Source organism: Diadema setosum, chromosome 21 (genome assembly GCF_964275005.1).
Source record: "Diadema setosum chromosome 21, eeDiaSeto1, whole genome shotgun sequence".
Classification (NCBI taxonomy): domain Eukaryota; kingdom Metazoa; phylum Echinodermata; class Echinoidea; order Diadematoida; family Diadematidae; genus Diadema; species Diadema setosum.
In genome coordinates, this window is record NC_092705.1 from 17595324 (window position 1) to 17616942 (window position 21619).

The window sequence follows — 21619 nt, forward strand, 5'->3', positions numbered from 1 at the left end:
TTTTGTTTGTTTGTTTGTTTGTTTGTTTCATAGTGTAGGTTAGATTATCATCATGATTCATGAATAACCAATAGAAAATCATTGTAGAGGCCAACAGAAATATTTTCGAGGGGGGTGGGGGAGATAGAGAGACACGGGTCAAGAGTAATTACATGGCATTTGAGGAGAACACTCTATAAAGGAGCGGAGCAACCGAGCCGGGTGGTTGTGGAAATTTGACCCCCCCCCCCCTCACACACACACACACACGCACACACGTGTACACATCACAATAAGGGAGAGTTGCATTTTAGAAATGAAATTCGACAATCTGTTGCACACTTTTTTGGTCAAATATCAACAAATTATCTACCAAAAACAGAAGACCAGCTAGATTGTGAAGATTGAACATGAAAACTTATAACGACATGACAATTTTTATTTTCTCTTTAAGGCAAAAACCGATTAGTACATTGGCCCCTAAAATCCCGCCCCCTCAGGTAATTATCATCGAAACATGTGAATGACCCCAAAAATATGCATGGGTATGTAGCCAAATGAGCAAGGTAAAACGGAAAGGGACAGAAACGGAAAGTGTAAGGGACTAAGAAAAAATTGATGAAGAAAACATGTTGCACGAGGTAAGACGATCCGATAATGGATTATTGGCGGTTGGATACAAGGGCTTTGTGATAATTAGATTTATAATCTATAAAATTATAAGAGTGATAAAATGGAATAACAAACAAATAAGATAAAAATGGCTTATAATGTTGTGAGTCGATGTTGACACAATTAAGGCTGTGATTCAAGACTTCGGTAGGCCTATGTATGCAGTGTAGTACGAACAGAATTACGTTTTTTATAAAATTATGTTTGACGACAAAAAAAAAAAAAAAAACGCATTTCACTGACCGTATCTGTACATAATGTGTATATGTTTGTGTGTCACACGGCGTATCCTCCGTTGCTGTACTTGTACTTCTTTTGAAGGTTGTTTTTGTGTGTGTGTGTGTTGTTTTTTTTTTCTCATGAATATTTACGAATTAGCTTTATTTGATGTACTACAGGCCCTTCAACTGGCTGTCTTGTAGCATTGAACATAATTGTGGCCAGCATTTTAATCTCTGACAAGAGGAAGGAACAAACCGGTAGTTTGTTTATTTGTTTATTTGTTTGTTTGTTTGTTTGTCATTTTTCCATCTGAGAAGATGGCTGGATAACCCATCCATTCAGCTACACTCAATTGGTCTTCCATCACCCAGGGGTCCAGTTGGATGTGAGGCGGGACCACTTCACCGGGTTATCACCCTGCTCTTTGCGATGAATGAATGAAGCGGGATCTTTTACGTGCATGAGTTGTGACTCTATGGCGGGCTATGATTCAGATATACTCTCTCACATAAAAATGGGACCTCCACTTTATGTCCTATCCGAAGGACAGATTGTTTTTCCTCTTGCTATGGCTAGAGGGGACGGTAGGATTACGCACAACATTGCTCAGTCCAGACTCGGGTAAGAGGTGTACATTAGGAAAATGAGTTGTATAGAGCCCGGGAATGACAGAAATTATATCTGTCCTGTCGCTTCTCTTGTAAAATCATACTATCACTGACATGATTCTACAGGGCATCGGATCTTTGAGCACTAACTCGTATCCAGACACAATCCGAGCAAGCAGATATCGTAAGCTCTGGATGAGACGACACAATCCAACCCCATGTTCTCGATACCTCCTGATATCGATGAGGGAAATGAATACTAATTATGATTTCTGTCATTCCTTATACACTTTTTCCTATGTGCCTACACCTCTTACTCGAGGTCACTGTCAGTTGTTCCTTCCTCTTGTCAAAGTTACCTTTTGTATAGCCGTTTTTACACACACATACACACACAAACACACACACCTGTATTGTTTGGGTTTATCATGTACGCAATAATACATATGCATAATAACTGTTTATATTTCTCCTTTGAATTTTGCTTTTATATCGTTCCACTTCTATATACTATTATATCATCTTTTGTTTGTTTTGTATTTTGCTTTTAATAGCTCTTACTTTCGTTTTTTTGTTTGTTTGTTTGTTTGTTTGTTTGTTTTTTGGTAACATCTATGTACACCAGGTTTAGGGCTCGTTGCTTGTTCATCTCCCTCCCCTTCACTCATGCTGATGCTGTGTCACTGTTCCTATTCTGTGTCTGTTATGTTATTCATCATAGTTGTCTGATGTTACCTCCCTATCATTATCTCTCTCATTTTGCCCTTATAATCCTTGGGATCATCAATGGCCCACCTCTGCCTTTTGTCTGTTTACCCTCCTGCCTTTTGTCTGTCTACCCTCTTTCCGGGGATTAAAAATCTCCAACTTCCTTTAAATTTTTGGCTCCCTGCCTTTTACTTCTAACTCCTCCCTCTGTTTTATTGTTCCGTGTTCCTACATATAGCCCTCCTTAGATTGTGCTTGTTGTGTGTAGTAAATTTATGTGATTACTTTCCCTATAGGCCCCTTTTGTCGCCATTAATTAACCCCCATTGGCTCGTCATTTTATTATCTCCGCCAAAGGGGGACTCGATCGCTTGTTTTGTTTTGTTTTGTTTGTTTGTTTGTTTACTTGTTTGTCTGTTTGCAAAATAAATCAATAAGTTGCGAACGGATTTGAATGGAACGGGCAGGAAATGTTGATATTGACACAAGGAAACGATGATTAAATTTTGGTAGTTGGGAAGCAGTCATCAGCAGCTATTTTTTAACAACAATAAACACGCATTGAACAACACATCTTATCGCTCACGTTTCTTTCATAAAACAATTTATTCACTATAGTGGGATTCACGAACCCGCTATATTATTTTCAGATAAACAAATAATACTCGTTTCATCTTGGGGGCTATAAACATTGACTTTGCAGCATTCATTTGTATTCAGCTCATTCAGAATAACCGATTCTAAAGCATTACATATATTAATGCACAACGCCTCCACTATTATTTTAAAAGAATGCACTTGAAAATTATATCATACCAATACATTACATAATTATGAAGTCAGCAGAACCACCGTACGATTGTACAATTATTATAGCCATTGTTGTGTTTAAAAAAAAATAATAATAATTAGTAGACGGCGAGTTGTAATATTCTTAAAATTTTCTGTAGATTTTGATTTTTTTTGGTGCTATTTCCCCTATTTTGGGGGTACTAAACACGAATCCACTTGTTGCCATTTTTCTAACTGACGTCTTCACCCGTTGCCATGGCAACGCATTATTTTCCTTAAAAGAACATGTATTCTTCATTAAACATCATAAAGACATGTTGTAAACACCAAAACATGTTATTATAAAGCCTCTTTAATCAAATTTAAAAGAATTACAATTTTTTGTCATAGTTACCTTATAGCAATGACGGTTACCATGGCAACAACTATTTTTAAAGAAAATGTATATTTTCATGAAAAAGCAAGAAAACATGACAAGATTGAGTGAAATATTTATCATAAACTACTATTTTGATTATCAGCTTATTTTTCCACCATGTTCATTTCACATCATTTTCGTTGCTATAGCAACAACATGACAAAAGCAGCCTTTTAAAGAAAAATAAGCATTGCGATTGAAAGAAAAGCAAGAATAAGATACGTTGGTAGAAAATAAATTTCTGTATAATGAGATTTTTTGTGCTATTTCCTTTATTTTGGAAGTGCCGAACACGAATCCACCTGTTGCCATATTTCTTAATGACATCTTTAGCCGTTGCCATGGCAACAAATTATTTTCTTTAAAAGAGCATGTATTCTTCATTAAACATCATAAAAACGTGTTATAAACACCATTCTAAGTCAATATAAACATATCACTTCAATCAAATTAAAAAAAATCACAATTTCCGACTGTCATAGCTACCTCATAGCAATGATGGTTGCCATGGTAACAACTATCTTATAAAAGAAAATGATTTTATGTCATCAAAAATCATGAAAACATGAAAAGTTTTAGTAGCATACTCATTACAAATTACTATGATAATTATCAGCTTTTTTCACTATGCTCATGCCACATTCCTATCATTGCTATGGCAACAACATTTTTTCCCCAGAAAGGAGAAGTATCTCATTAAAAAAAATAAATAAATAAATGATCAATTTTGTAGAGTTAAATTTTATCGTTTGGGAATGCTGAAAAGGAATCCACTTATGGCCACTTCTCTTTAGGATGTCTTCAGCCGTTGCCATGGCAACAAATCATTTTCTTTAAAAAAACATGTGTTCTTCATTAAACATCGTAAAAACATGTTGTTGAGGCCAAAATATGTCAATATATACATTTCTCTTCAATAACTTAACGCAATCCTTTTTTTTTCAATTACATTGTTACCTCATAGAAATGACAGGTGCCATGGTAACAGTTCTTAAAGAGGAAATACTGATATTTTAATGAAAAAAATATAAATAATGACGAGATTGAGTAGCATATTCATAACAAATTACTATCAGCTTTTGTTTTCACAACGTTCATTCCACACCATTTATGTTGCTATAGCAATAACATGAGAAAAAAAAATCAAGGATAAAAGTTCCATAGTAATCTATTTGAAATTGCTATGGGGAGGTATCATAGTCATTTAAGGTTTTCAAATGTCTTGTAGACATTAATGCTGAAACAGAGTACATCATGACGAGAAAATTGGAACTTTTGGGGAGGTTTTTACACATTTGTATTGCTTGTTATTTGTATTTTATATTCCCTAGCTATTTCTACGGTTAAAAAAAAAAAAAACTCTTAAACATGTTATTGCTATATGAAATGATGTTACATAAACAGAGTTATGTATGGCTAATAGTCTTTCTCATTTTTTCCTAGACATTAAGTCATGGTCTTCCCGCAACCATCTCAAGCTGAATGAAGCCAAAACTGAGTTGTTATTCATCTCATCCCAGTTTAGGCAGAAACCGGGATTTCAGCCTTCTGTTGATTTGGCTGGAGAATGTGTCTCTTCCTCTGACTGTGTGAGGGATCTCGGTGTTACTCTTGATAAGCATCTCACTCTCACTAACCACATTCGGAATGTCTGCAGATCGGCTTCCTTTGGCATTGCTAGGATTGGGAAAATAAGGAGATTCCTTAATGAGTCAGCGACAGAAACGCTGGTACATGCATTTGTGTCTTCACACATGGACTATTGCAACAGCCTCCTAGCTGGTCTTCCTCGCTCCTGTCTTAATCCGCTACAACGCATCCAGAACACTGCTGCACGTCTGTTGCGACACGGATTGTCGCCCCTACACGGATTGTCGCCTCCTGCTCGGGGCGACAATCCGTGACGGGCGTTGGCGGCACGGATTGTCGCCCCCTACACGGATTGTCGCGGCACGGATTGTCGCCCGCCCTCGAAGCACATTTTGCTGGGTAATATCGTTCTGGACATAATCATTGAAATACTAACACATAACTTACATGGCTACATCCATGCAAACATGCCATGTAAAAAGTCATGGTGAGGTTTCAAGGAAGTGTGTATGTGCGCGTGCACATGATGATTTAGTGTGCGTTTGTGCGTGCGTGTGTGTGTGTGTGTGTGTGTGTGATGGAAGAATGTGTTTATTAAGTCAGTTTTTTTGCGTATGTGTTTTTTAGCTGCGCGCGGGGAGGGATACCTAGTAAGCTGTTGCTGGCATAAATGTTGATATTGATTTTATCAGCAGCTTTGAATTTGATGAGTTTGTTTGGCAGATGTATATGAATTCGGAGTGGAGCTTGCGTGCTGGCGGATGCTGCTTTTCTGCATACGGTCCATTATGTCTTATTTATCATTATTGGGAAATCGTTTCATCAGGAAGGATGTGGTATCGGTTCGGGTGTGCGTCGGTATGTGGGAAGGGGGTTACATTTCGTTATTGCAAAAGTTTGTTATTCTGAAGGCTCATTCGTCCGAAGGCTCATTCGTCCGAAGGGTCATTATTCCGAAGGTTCGTTATTCCGAATTTCATTTTTGGATCAACGAACCACTAGGTATAGGGAATTGTGTGTTTCGGATAAATGAAGCCTCGGAAAAAACGAAACTTCGGAATAACGAACCTTCGTGTGTGTGTGTGTGTGTGTGTGTGTGTGTGTGGCCGGGAAGGTGTGGGACAGCGATAAAAGATATACAATGAGAACGAATTTAGTATTTCTCTATAGTCTTACCCACTTTACGCTCCATGGATATTACATTTTTTTTTTTTTGTATTCGGGTGTGGGAGGGGTGTCCGAATGTTCTAATGATTTTTTTTTTCTGGAAATGTAATAGGCTTCGCTTTATTATAACAATCTCCTTAACATAACCCAGAAAGTCATGAATATCGCTGCACAATGACAGCATAACTACAGTTTGTCTATTCCATAACTGTAAGTAATATTTTCTTACTCTGTTTAACTTATCGATCTAGATAGTATTCTATTTGTGGTATAATTATGTTATGTAGTCTTTACATTATGATGTTTATCCATATCTGAGCTGCACAAATAAAATTCAAACTTCAAGTTCAAAATTTCACATATCTTTCATTACTGTAAAGCAAATTAAAGAAATGCGAAAACTTTTCACAACTTGTACGGAAATTCAATTTCACTTTTCCCCAGTGTACAATGTAAGACAGTCCAATATGTGATGAATTTGCTGTCATAATACATTGACTTGGCAGGGATCGTCATATTGTACATAATTATTTATAACAATCTGTAACTATCCGAAAATATCCGCAACTCTCTGTAAATAGTCGCAACTCTCCGCAGGTCTTCCGAACTATTCAGAAGTTTCTCTTTGTTACCAAATCTATCGAATTTAGTATTTGGCAATTGCGTGTTTCTACCTGTTAAATAGCATTTTACAGTTAAAGAAGAAAATTTTTACTACATTTCTTCGTGTGTCCTATATTCTTTGCACATTGAACAATTGCTGCTGAAAATATTGAAAGGACAACGCTTTGCTACTGGCTAGGTATGTTGTATTTTAGGAATGATGCATATTTAAGCAGAAGTGCTGTCTTATGTCAAAGCAATAAGCCAGTTCGTAATTAGCTCATGGGCACGTTGGTACAAATGACCTTTCTTTTTTCTCAGTTGGTTAGGCACTTCAATCGTTTTCAAAGAGACATTATGGGTACCGGTAAGCTTGCCCGACGTAATAATTCATGGAATTCGTGTTCAAACAATGAATGAACTTGCGTATATAGACCAGGTGACCAGAATGGTCCGTCAATCAACCGTCGGGGAAGCATCCATTTCATTGTTTTGCATTGAATGCATTAAAAAACTGTTTTATTCTTATTGCCAAATACCAGATTTGTTGTCAGGTGGATGTACTGGCAAGCAACATTTACAAGGATGCATGTTGTATGACAGATGCTTATCTCAGTGAATTTAAAAGCCAACTTGCCTCTTGGTACAAATGACCTTTTTCTGCTCATGCGCAAAGTGGAACTACGAACTGGCTTATTTATCAACACCTGCGGTAGAGTGCATAACATCTCGGCGGCACGGAGCATGGGCAAAAGAAAAGATTCTCTTTTCTTCTCCTTCTCTGACACCTTCCTGCTCCTGTCATGACACGTAATCCCGGCACGTAAAGTAATGTATAATTTGCCACAGCGGTTAACGTTTCTTTAGTCAAATGAAGCCTTTCCACCGTCGAATGTCATGCAAATGCATGCAAAGCTTGGGGCTGTTGCTATGCTGTAGGGATACGCAAAAAAAAATAAATAAATAAATAAAAAAAAAATTAAACAAAATGCTCCAGCTCCAGCGAAACTAGCTACTGAAAACAAAGAACGTCAAACTTGGTGATTGTTATGAGCTAGTCTTAAGCATTAGCAACGGATCCAAACGCATCTCTACTTTTTTTTTTAATTCGTTGGGCATTCGTTGTCTCGATAGGCCTATTGAGAAGTAGTGAAATCTCTTTGCACTTTGTGCATGTTTTCCTTGGTTCATTGCATAACAATTCTTGAAAGCTTACATACATTCCACTGTCTTTGACTGTGCTCTAAGCCGCTCTTTTACAGAGTTTGAATATGATATCACGGAGACCTCCGTTCAGAAGAAATGTGGAAATCCTGTGTGTGACTTGGGGGGGGGGGGTATATGACATGGAACAGATCCCTTCAGTTTTTCTTCATTAAAGAAAATCGATCAACTACCTTGCTCACAAAATGGCTTCGTTTGCGAAGCTTAGAATTTAAATGTGAAATCTTTCTGATAATGAAATGCAATTGGCTAAAGCAGGGCCCTACTTATGTGTATACTTGAGTATCATGTTACAGTTAACGAAGTAGGCCTACATTTTTTTTAACTGATTTTTGTTCACGTGTCCTGTTCTCTATACACATTGCTGCCGAAAGTATTGGAAGGGGCATCGAACTACTCGCTCGGTTTGCTGTGATTGAGGAACAATGCACATTTAAACAGGAACGCTGTGTTTCGTCAAAGCAACTCATCAACACCTACGATAGACCTCATTAATTCTTCCCTGCACAGAGCATGGTTACAAAGGAGAGATTCTTGTCTCTTCTCTTGTATTGAACACCTCCGTGGACAGACAGAAGAAAAGGAGCATAGGTCCTACACCATGAAAGCACAATGTAACTGCCTGGCGTTTACCTGCTTATATATTAACCAGTAGCACCCGTGGAAATCCACGGGTCTGAGGGCCTTATTATATATATGTATATATTTTTTTTTTTTTGGTTTACATATTTTATCTTCCACATTTTGATTGATGAAACAATTACATGTTTTCTGATTTCTTCGTTTAATTGTGCTCTACCCATGACCAACACTCACAGAGAAATTTAATACTGATATGTGCCGTGATCCGGTCCATGGGTTGGAATCTTCCCGCCATTTGATTTGATTTGATTTGATTTGATTTGATTTGATTTGATTTGATTTGATTTGATTTGATTTGATTTGATTTGATTTGATTTGATTTGATTTGATTTGATTTGATTTTGATTTGATTTGATTTGATTTGATTTGATTTGATTTGATTTGATTTGATTTGATTTGATAATGGTTTATTGAAACAAACATGGACAGTAGTAGCCCGAAGGCTAAATTATAATGTATCACATTGAAGAACGGTTACATTAACTATACAGCATCATATCAAAACAATAACCAATTCATACAAATTATTATAAAAAAATATATTACTTTAAAATGATAACCATAGATATCAACGTACTCATACGCACACACGCGCGCACACACGCATTAACACACATACACACTCGTACACATACACATCACATCCACATGTCTATACAGATGAATCCATTATACTAATCTCATGCAGCCGTTCAACTCTTGCATACACAGTCACACATCAAACGAGAAATAATTATAATATCCTGCTTAATTGAGATAAAAATCATAAACATAACCCCCCCCTAAAAAAAAAAAAAAGAATTATAGAACTTTGAGTTTCGAGGGGTTAGCAGCACCAGTTGAAATCCGAGGGTTGTCTTGTCCCTCACCCCCCCCCCCCCACACACACACCTAGATTTCCACCCCCCCCCCCCCAAAAAAAAAAAAAGAGAACAAACAAAACAAAACAAAATTCGGGTAAAATTACTAAAAACTCTCATGGAATTCCCCAAAAGTTCCGTCGAAACGGGGAGATATCCTTGATATTTGGACTTTGATACCCCCCACCCCCCCCCCCACCCCGGCCCACGTACCTCCAAGCATCCCCGGAAATCCACGGGTCTCAGGGCCTCATATCTTTCTTTATTATTATTCATATGTCTTTTCCCACGCTATGAGAGAAAAAAAACTAAACTATTTTCTCCTTCGTTTTTTTATATGCAACTTTGTTTGGTGGATCATAGAACCACCCGCTTATTTTCTTCACACAATTTTATTATTATTGTTGTTATTATTATCATTTTTGTTATTATCATTATCATCATTATTTGGGGGAGAGCGATATCATAGCCATTACGTTTTTTGACGTATCGATATAGGGATGAATGAATTAGGGGAAGAAAAAAAAAGTTAATTCGTCAATGATGCAGAATATTTTTTTTTCCAATCGTAAGGTAAAAGTTACTCTTTGCTTGAGAAAAGGTTCAAATAGCTTTATCATTGTTCAAATTTCTTTTCAAATATTAAAAAACCCACCCGTTTGTGCCTCATCTGCCCACTCTTTTTTGATGGATCATAGTACCCACCCCCCCCCCCCCCTTCATCTGCCTCGGACTGTTTTATTATCATTATTATCATTATTATTGCGTGATGTTGTGCTGAGTAGGCCTACTTCATGGAATTCTAGTTTGTTTGTTTTTGTTGCTGTTGTTGTGCTTTTAGCCTTAAAAGTACACTCATTATTCCGCTGCTCAGTTTTACCAATATTTGGGCAGGTAAAGAGAGAGAGAGAGAGAGAGAGAAAATGGAGGAGGAAGAAATATTGCCAAATTTCCAGAGTGTATTATTTCCTTGATTTTTTTTTTTTTTTTTACAGTTTCAAGACTATCACTTTCATTCATTCGTAACGTACCATTTACATAACCGACGTGTACAGCTACAGTTAGCAACAAAATTATTCATACCCCTGAGAAATTACAAGTTTTAAGCAGATTTCTTACAAGTGAAGGAAGGAGTGATGGTGATTGGGTGTTAGATTTTTACTCTTATTTGTCCTCAATAAATTGACATTAATTCCAGTTTCACCTCATTTGCATAACAATAGAAATGTTGAGATATAACACCCAATCACCAGCACTCAATCCCTTACTTGTAAGACATCTGCTCAAAACCAAAAATTTCCCTGAGGTATGAATAATTTTGTTGTTAACTGTATATCCCCTACCCCAATGCGACTTACAATTTGTAACCTTAAAGTCGTAGTATTGTACCATGAAACTGGGCATACGCCAACAAAATGTGTGAAATATTGTATCATGAAATTAGGGTTATGCTTACGAAATGTGTGAATTAGTATTACACCCTGAAACCGGGCATGTTCATGCCTACAGAATGTGTCAGTGTTATACTATGAAGCCGGACTATGCTCACCGAATGTGATGAGTATTACCATGAAACCGGGCATTGTTATTTCCTCAAAATGTGTGGAGTACATATCATGAAACCGGGCATCTACATGATATAGAAGGGGAGTAGTCATCTTCAAAGATGTTGATTTAGTACAAATTCACAGAAAATGATATAATCGTCTAATAAGGTAGCTTTAAGGATTCGGAAAAAGAAGATGCATCCGTGAAAACAGCTATAATTCTATTTTATGAAAAATGTACCGTTTTGAGGAAAATAATTTTACAAATACAAGCCACAAATCGAGGTGAATCGCTGCGATATAAAACGTTTTCATCCTCTGCAATGTCATACATTACAGTTGCAGAAAAAAAAATAGAATTGAACTCTAAGCAGGCGGGTATAAGAAGACGGATAGGATATCCAATAAGGGCTACTTAACTCCCGTGAAGCGAGAAAGAAAAGGGCGGAAAAACTTACATCCTGTCCATCGTCTATCTAGAAATTGGGAAAGCCTTTTGTTAAAATAGAACGATGGCATCTAAAATGAAACCATACATAGTTCTTGTCCTCTATTGTTTTTTCATACTTTTTTTGGGGGGGCATGAAGAGGACAATATATTTTATTTAAAAAAAAAAAAAACAACATATAAATTGTTAACATGTCTCTCCCCGTAGCGTGACAAAACTTCCCTCTAAAAGCCACACGTGTAGACTTACATAGTTACTTGATGTCGTTAATCAATAGATGGTGCTGTTCAATTAGTTACAATCTCTCGCTCGATAGCGTGACGTAAATTTAATGCACTCGCCAGTATGTAATTCTCTCCTTCATGGAACACCATGTACAGGTAATTGACATGTAGATGGCGCTGTTCATCCTGTCGGTCTCGTGAGCCTTCTTTGCCTAGTGTCGGTCTCGTGGGCTTTCTTTGCCTAGTGTCGGTCTCGTGAGCCTTCTTTGCCTAGCGTCGGTCTCGTGAGCCTCTTTTGCGTACTGTCGGTCTCGTGAGCCTTTATTGTGTAGTGTCGGTCTCGTGGGCTTTCTTTGCTTAGTGTCGGTCTCGCTGAGCCTCTTGTGCGTAGTGTCGAACTCATGGGCTGTATGACTCGTGAGCCGTATAACTCATGGGCTGTATGACTCATCGACCTATTTTTGATGTCGGTCTCATGGACCGTATGACTCGTGGGTGCCAGTCTCGTGGGATGACCCCAAAAATTGGGAACTGCACGAGCATCAAAAATTGTCGCCAGACGACAATTTGTGACGGGGCGACAATTTATGCCGCCAACTCAGTTGCGACATAAATTGTCGCCCCGTCAAAAATTGTCGCCCCCGGCTCGGGGCGACAATCTTTGACGGATAATGGTATAAGCAAACAATAAACTTTAGTTTTCAAAATGCATTGCAGTAATCAATAACAGTACATCGTTCAAGACTCAGTGTCACCCACAGTAGTTGGCGCTCAAAAGAAAATATTCAAACATGAACTGAGCACAGCTTATGGTTTACAGTGACATTCACTAATATCTCGACTGTTTCCTCGAAAAGATGAGATACGAAATAAGAAACGTCCTTCCATGTTTATACACAAGGTGAACAACTGCCCTCATTTTTTTTTTTTTTTCGAGGAGCTCAGTGCAGTAAACTTGGCGCCCCGTGACTATAGGGCCTCAGAGAAGCCATTCAGAAGGTCGATTCCGCAGTTAGTAGGTCGTGGTCCTCATACTGTTGACAGGTGTGCCCCCACTATGGCCAATAATTGTCAGGCGCGGCTTATTGTGGTTTTCAAATGGACTGAAGATCCCGTCATGTTTGCCTTCTCGCATGCACAGTAACACGTGGCGTAAGGCGCTTAAGAAATTTTGTGATTATGAAGTCAATTGTGATTTATTATGTAAACATCTATAGGTAATGCTTTAAGGAAATAATTATAATCGTTGCTATGGAGTATAATGTACGCAATGTATTTTTCGGTTCCGTGTGATGGACAATCTCGGAACAAAAAAAAAGGTCTACGGTAAACCTTTCTCATTATTTTGTTCGCCACATTCTATCTGAAATATCTCAGGATGTAGTGTTCCGTTTACACCATGTTCCCGGGGGCCACGGCAGTGCGCCGCGGGTAGATGGGACATTCTTCTGTTTCCCCTCCTCCGTATTCTACATTGTACGAGTCTTCTTTCATTGTCTTCATCCCAGTCTTCGCTGCGGTGAACAGGTAGCTATCAGACGCCGTTCTCACAGTGTCTGGTCAGGTGACACTACACATTATTTTCCGCCGCGTCTCATTACGGCCCACTTCTTAAGTTTTGTTAAGGCCTGTTACGTGCGGTATCGTTTTATTGCGTTCATCCCGTTTAATTACGGCCTACAAGATTTCTCATTAGCAATGGCAGCGGTAAAGATTACTTTTTGACAGTTTCAAATAGATATCTGACAAGGCAATCACGGTCTGTCCAGTCTGCTTATCCCGTCCCATCGCATTGTTGTACTTCCATCCCGTTGGGGCCAACCCACGAGACCGACACCCACATGAGTTCGACACTACAGAAAACAGACTGGCGTTGACTCGCCGTAGGCAAAATTTCGCCTTAATTAGAGAATTACCAATCAGATGAACCTCTTCCAATGTCAACTACTAGGTGTTTCAAAAAACATTTCCCACTTTTGATTCTTGATAATATTCAAAAACCGTACATCAGATAACACTGTCATTGATATGAGTGATAGCTGAATAGTGTACAATTTTGTTGGAGGTGGTTTAAATATGAAAGCACAAATCAGTTTCATGAAATCCATGAATCCATGAGACTTTGCTATATTTTCAACCCTCTGTACAAAGGCGTTCACTTTGCATAGGGGTCAATGGGTGTGTATGGGAGTGTGTGGTGTGTGTGGTTAACACCCTGACTATGGTCCTGAACAGTGGCCAGGGTTTGAATGCTTCATTATTTATTCATGAGAAATTCCACTATCACAACTAGTCTTTATTCAGCCTCTGGCAGTATCTGTGTAAAGTCAAAAGCCTGCCGATACTGTCGTTGAGTCGCGACAGTGCTCTCCCTACTTCTGAAAAACGAAATTGCAATGAATACCTTCTGTTCTGTCGTAAACATGGTGACAGGAAGCAAAGAAAATCAATTAGAGTATACACTTGTGTATATATGGAGCCTTAAATAAATCTACTGTGAAACAAATCGCCCCAATGAAAAATGCTGCTGAACTCTTTACCAAAAATGATCTCTTTTTATCAAAAAATCAACAAATTTGTCAGACTATTAGTAGACAGTTGTATTAAAATGAAGAACTTTAGGTCATTTATGCTTATTCATATCCTAAATTTAGTGAAATGTAAAGCAAAATTTGAAAATGATTGCCAGCTGGAATGAAATGTGGTGTTTGCAAGCACATGGAAACAAGTGATCTCTGTTGATTACTGAAATAATCTCTGTTGTTTACTGAAAAATACTGTATATTTCATTTTTTGTTTCTGTGTATCTACATTGCTCAATGCAATCACATATGTGTATCTATTTGTGTACTGTTATCGATTTATTTCACAGCACTTGTTATTCTTTGTCCTTTTTGACAATTTGTATTCAAATTGTATCTGATTGAATGCAGAAATAAAAACAAACAAACAAACAAACAAACAAACATGGAAACAAGTGCTTACCTTTTTCCATGTGCATGCATTTTACCCTTTACCGTGCATGAATTCAGATTAGCAGTGCCCATACAAAGGGCAATCCACATGAATTATTGATTAAGCATTCATGAGCCTGGGAGCGCAAGACTGGCGCCTAGTCAACAGGTGGTTCAGGCATGTCCATTGTTCAGGGCCATTACCAGCACACACTCACATACACATCATTGGTTCCTGTGCAAAGTTCAAGTTTTTGTACAGAGGGTTAAAATTTCACCAAAATCTAAAACCTTAATTCAAAATCAATCTTCGATTTAATGAAACTGATTTATGCTTTCACATTCAAATCACCTCCAACAAAATTGCACACTATTCAGCTATTAGGGCCTACTCATATCAATGACAGTTTTATCGGATGAATAGTTTTTGAACTAGGCCTATCAGTGATCAAAAGTGGGGAATGTTTTTTGAAACACCTAGTACTGTATATGTATTTATCTTTGCAGGGTGTTGCGTTGATGTCATAAAAGGGAAAATAACATACTGTCGGGTGCACTTCCGTCTCACTATTGTGCGTGAGATTGTAAATAATATTGCATTTAATTTGCAAGGTAAGGTACCTTGCGTGCATGGGTCGCTCATTCGCATATTTGGCTGCGGCATGCATATGATTGAATATAATCCAAACCGTTTAAGAAATTATTTTCTAACTTATTACAGCTGTTTAATAGTCCCTGACGCAATTTAAATAATAATTGAACTTTGGACAAAATAAGACATGCAAAACAGGCATTGATTTATTCAGTATGTACATGAGATAGTGTTATCCTTGACTGTCATAAAATTTCGTGAGATCTTTTTCTTTGTCGTTCATAATTGAAGATCTAACAAAGGTATGTCATAAAATCTCGAAATCCGTGTATGTGTAGTAGCTTAACCACTCATCTCTCAGCCATTCTATCCTCATGTGCATATAGCTTTTTATATGTTAATTTACTTCCTAATTCGTCAACTTTGTATCTGATCTGCATGTAATTGTGAACTCGCCATTATCAGTGTTTGCTATATGACTCCATCAATAATGGAAGCATTGGTAAAATGTCATAAAGACAACTAATAAACGCATATTTTGCCAACAATTTTACGTTGTGGGATGGTAGTGTATTAAATTCTTGTCTGCAGCCTTACCTTTTCATTATGCTACTGAAGTAACGTTGATTTGTCACTTCTGTAGAGATTTTCCGAGAAGTAATAGCCTACAAGAATAAGAATAAATAAGTAATGATTTCGCAGCCATTTTGTTTATGCAAATTAGATGGACTTGCACAACTTTGAATTTTACTTTCGAACAGTTTTTTTTTTCAGTCAACTCATCATGCTACAATTATGCCAAAAGGAAGGTGCACTCTAAAATTCCCCTAGCAGTCACATGTTTTTTGTTGTTTTATTTTCGTAGATCTCAATCGACTATAATATACAGTATTATAATCATGACCATACGCTGATTTTTTTTTAATTTTTTTTATTTGATAGGTGGGAGCAAGAATACCTACAAATGGTCGAGGACTTAACACGCAATGATGGTGCTTGCTTTTTTTGGAAGTGAAGTGGTAAGATCTGGTCCGCACTTTTAGTAACTTTTGATAATTTTTCCACAAACGCGCAGGCACGCGCACAAAAAAAAAATGAATTGGAAATTCCAGGGGTGAGGGAGGGCAACTGACGCAGTTTAGCACACTTACACCTTCCCTTTCCCATCACTCGATTTCTACATTATGCCATTATCAGTACATTCTATACAATTGGATATTCTTAAATGCTTTACATGATATCACTGTTCATCCTGCTTATGTCGGTCTCGTGGGCCTTCTTTGCATAGTGTTGGTCTCGTGAGCTTATTTTGCATAGTATCGGTCTTGTGGGCTTTGCGTGTAGTGTCGGTCTCGTGAGCCTTTTTTTTTTTTTTTGCGTAGTGTCGAACTCATGGGCTTTATAACTCGTGGGTCTATATTTACCTGGTGTCTTACTGGTGGGCTGTATGACTGTGGGCTGTATGACTTATGGGCTGCATGACTTCTGGGCCGTATAACTCGAGGGTGTCGGTTTCAAGACGCGATATAAAGAAAACCAGAAACAACAACAACGTATCACGCGTGACTTTTGAATACTAGTAAACTTTAATCATGGTTAGACGAAATACATTGTAGTCTACATAGGCAATCATGAACAATGTTACGTTAATGGCACTGTGGTACAGTTGACGATTGAGAACCTCCTTTGTGTTTTAGAATGTTTCAGAACGTTGTTAGGCCCCCTATTCCAAAATGAAAATATTTGAATATATGAAAATGCAAATACTAAGCGTTTAATCTTCCGATGATGACTGTGATCATCGGATTGTGTAATACAATTACGGCAATGGATGGTTTGTATAGAATATTCGGTTTACACATTAGTTTGCGCATATATGTATGTCACAAACTTCATTGTCTCAAAAATCCGGTAATTGGGTTGAAGAACATCTAACATGGACGTCTCATAACTCATGACCATTCCCAGCCACTAAAATCAATGTCATGCGCCACTGTATAGTTGTACACAATTGATTGGCTTGGGGATCGATCCTGTGTTACATATCTCATTGCTTTCTTTTTCGTCATGAATTTGCAGGGCAATCAAAAAATAAGAAGCGTATACTTCGCTTTTTTGGTGTACACTACACTACTACTTTCTCCAATCGTTATACATCTCAGAAAATACGTAAAATTGTTAAAAGAATCCATATCTTACAACCTGACTTATGAAGTAGACCATATTCTAAGATTACACAGACAATCAACTATGTCTACTCAGTTCAGTTCAGTCCATTATCATCATGATATTTCAAACATGCAACGATATGCGTGTATAATTATAACAAACATAATAACAAACACGCATATCATAACGAATGAGGAAGCTAGAAAACAAAATCAGACGAGCCGGGTTATCTATGATCATTTCTATTTCATTTTCCTGCAGGTTCTTCTCAGACAAAGATAAAGAAGTCCATTATTTATCAGGCAATCAGAAAACAGACTATGCATTGTTTGGTTCCTGTTCTGTATAGAGGAACAGTTTGATGATTATTTTAATGCATGTCATGAAACTTATGATGGCAGGAATCAGTATCACAAGAAACATATATATTTTATATTAAGACAAAAAAAAATGCAATTCTGTGCCATATTTTCATGATTGCATGGACATCAGTCCCTGCTTGGTTAATGTCGCTGTCGTCTTCTGTATCAAAGCAAGCAGACACATGCAGCGGGCATGGCGTACATCTAGTCCCAAGTAATCACGTGATCACTCGTCATACTCAGTCCTAGATTGTTGAGGGTCAAAACCTTGTGAGAGAAGGACAAGACGTAGGAGAAAGGATGATTATTATTTCAAGAGATATTGCTGAAACATCTTACCTTCAAAATAAGCACAGAGAAAGAAAAATAATGAAAGAAAAAGAGTATTATTAACTTGTGATAATGGAACTTTAATCCACTGTGGTAGAGATTGCATGCCGCCTCTCTCGTCCTGTCACAATCTCTCTTTAAATCTCTCTCTCTTTCTCTCTTTGTGTCTTCACACCTTCTTTTCACACTGTGCTATACGTGCAGTGATGATATAAATGCAGGGATATCATGATCCAACAAAAAGCGCAAGGATCTCAATACTGCCAAACACATGCGGGCGGGAACATACCACGGAATATTTATAGGGGGCCCAAATACTAAAGGGTTACTATCCAAACCAGCAAAGTCTTTGATAAAGATGATCTTCAGGTGGAAAAATGTCCGGTGGACATTATTTTCTCGTTCCCTCCCCCCCCCCCCCTCCTTCTCTCTCTCTCCCTCCCCATCCCTCTGGCCATGCTCGTTCTTTATCTCTCATTTACTGGCATGTTCTATATTTTACTGTTTGGTTTCCTAATTATTCACTACGGAAGAGTAATAGCACGAGGCCGTGAATCGTAGGAAAGATGAACAAACCTTGGTCGTGACATTAAAACTGACGTCTGTCCAAGACTCTTTATCTACGATGACCATGGTCGGTTCAGCACCCAAACCAAGAATCTCAACCGAATCGTAAGAGAGAGTTGGGTGCAGTTCGTCGTGAATGACGGTCATCCGGAGCGAGCTGCTGCTGGAATTCTGGCGATAAAATGTCATTCAAACAAAATATGAAATTGAAGTGTTATGTTTGGTAAAAACAGATTATCGGATACCGTCCTGACTGAACAGTTTGTGCCACGCAAGGGACTGATTGGCATGTATGCGCCTTTTATAGTGTGAAAGCCTGCAGGAGTATTCAGCAGGGAATGGAATTATAAAGTGTATTAAATGCGAGCTTGATCGACGACACTCTGGTGTTTGTTTGTTTGTTTTTTTTTATTCAATTTTTTTTTGTTATCAGGCATTTTTGATTACCATTATTTATTAAACAGGTAATATATGAAACAACTAGGCTCTTGTTGTTATGTTTTATATACATCTTATTACTGCTGTGTTGTTATGGTTATCACTGTTTAATAACTGTCATTATCATTATCATCAACAATGGTATTTTAGCATTTCGACAGTGGCATTGTAGCAATTATTTTGATTAGATTTCAATTATGGCACACAAGCAATCTGGGTTTTTTTACATGTATTTTTCAAGTATTTTCAATCGATTTTTAAACATGCAAGTATTAGACCCTTCAGTTTTCCAATTAATTTGAAGTCTGAAATAATAGACTTTGAATTTCATGCAGTAGAAAATTAAGCGATAAGCACTGTTTTGTTTTTGTATGGACGTGTCATGATTATACTTAACTCCTCAGGGGCCGTGGAACCGGGGGGGGGGGGGGGCTGGGGGGGGGGTGCCCCCCCCCCACACACACACACACACTTTTGGATCGTGAAAAAAAAAAAAAGAAAGGGGAAAAATCGGGGGAAAAATCACAGTATCCGAATTTCTCACAAAAAGTGTGCTTCAGATCGCTTTATCTTGATTTTAAAAACGCAAAAGCTCCGTCGAGTGGGAGGGGGCATCTCCCTCCCACATCCTCCCCCTCTACCTCATTAGACTTTGTGAATACACACAGATGATGCACACGCGAAATAAGAGCTAAATGCCGTGATTTTGCTATTAACACTTTCCTGAAAAAAAAATCCAAATCATTTCCATAAATATTTTTTTTTGGGGGGGGGGGGGTGGGGGAGCTAGAAAAAAATCCAAGTATTGCACCAAAAGTTTCCACCAGATCGCTGAATTTCAGGTCTGAAAATGTAAAATCACCTTCGTGTGGGAAGAGAAATATCCCTTTTGTAGATACACCCTCGTGAGCATGCCTTTTCTGTTTGATTGCTTAACTGCAGACAACGTTCATGAAATTAATAGTAACAATGAATTAATACAAGAAGTTTATTTAATGCTACCACTTTATAGGCAAATTGTTCAATAATAATCCACACCCTCCCCCCCTTCCCTCCGCTCGCTCGGGCTCCCTCGCTTCGCTGCCTCGCATGGTAACCACCGCCCTCCCAATATCACAAGATCATTATCCAGGCTAATTGGCAAATTGTTCAATAATAATCCACATCAAAATATCCTGCTACCTTAAACAAGTGGGGCCGTTTCAAGTCGATAAAAGACGCAAAAAGATGCATCAAATTGCACCATTTACAACATCAAAATGCAAAACGTTCTCCCCGTGGGAGGGGGAACATCCCCCTCCCACACCCTCCCCCCCCCCCCCCCTTCCCTCCGCTCGCTCGGGCTCGGTCGCTTGGCTCCCTCGCATAGTAACCGCCGCCCTCCCAAGATCACAAGATCATTATCCAGGCTACGCCGGTGATACACCCCCCCCCCCCCGGCTGCGCAGCCCCCCCCCCCCCCCCAAACTGAAAAACGTTCCGCGGCCCCTGCTCCTGTAATCATCGATGCCAATGTATTTGACAGATCGTTATCACCATTGCAAATAAACCACTTCAGAGCTAGTAATTAAGGTTCCTAAAACATGCATTCCTTTTTATTTTGTGGTTAATTTCTGGATAAAAAATTCTTGGATTTCGTGGCATAACACAAGTGATGATCTTGTCAAAATCCACCCACGTTAATTTAGAAAATGAATGTAGTAATGTATAATGCAGGTTAATTGCATAATTTTCCTTTCATCAGGCCTCCCTACGAATGCATTCGTAAAATGTGTACAAATCACACACACACACACACACACACACACGCATACACACACACACACACACACACAAATATCGAGGACATTGCATTTTGGGGCTCCTCATGACTTAATGCATAATCGTGTCTCATTGTACGTACAAGCCTGGCTTCGTGAAGACATCTTAATGGCGCATTATCTATCACTATGGTGGAAGCACTCCTGCCATTTTTCTCTCTGATGGAAATATCAGCCTATTCGAATTCACAGCAAATTAAGACTTGGCAGTCTTACCGATGTTACTGTATACTGGCTGTAAGTGTACTGTCCGGTGATCACAGAGTCTGCAATTGAGTAATAGAAGGGTGGACAACTTTCAAAAGTATTCCAAAAATACGTGTGAGAATCCATTTTATGAATTCATGTACTTAAATGAGATAATACAAAAAACTAAATAGCAAAACGACTTGCCTGCAGTTTAGCTCAGAAGCAAGTGAAGATTATTTGAGCGTTTGATTTGAAATGAAGGAAATTATTGAACACTGATTATAATTGACACATAACATTGGATCGAGTCTTATAAAAACAATACATTTACCGTCGTTATACACTTAACAACTTCGACGTGAATTGCATTTGTCACACTCGTCACTATGTGGTTCTTATTCCCTTTTGTGATAGTACAGCTCACACCCCAAGCAAAAATTGAAACTAATAAAAACATACAATGAATAAAAACATACAATGAAAATACAGAAAC

The 21619-nt window shown here is 38.2% G+C and overlaps 1 protein-coding gene across 1 annotated transcript in view; it reads right to left on the reverse strand.

The window, feature by feature from the left end:
- Positions 1–17986: 17986 nt before the first annotated feature.
- Positions 17987–21619, reverse strand: part of LOC140244363 (sucrase-isomaltase, intestinal-like) — a 34901-nt gene continuing 31268 nt past the window's right edge. Inside the window, exons 21-23 of the mRNA XM_072324004.1 lie at positions 21154–21203; positions 18689–18850; positions 17987–18049 (exon numbers count right to left, since the gene is read on the reverse strand). Of these exons, the coding sequence (XP_072180105.1) occupies positions 17987–18049; positions 18689–18850; positions 21154–21203 (275 nt within the window). The remainder of the gene's footprint in view (positions 18050–18688; positions 18851–21153; positions 21204–21619) is intronic.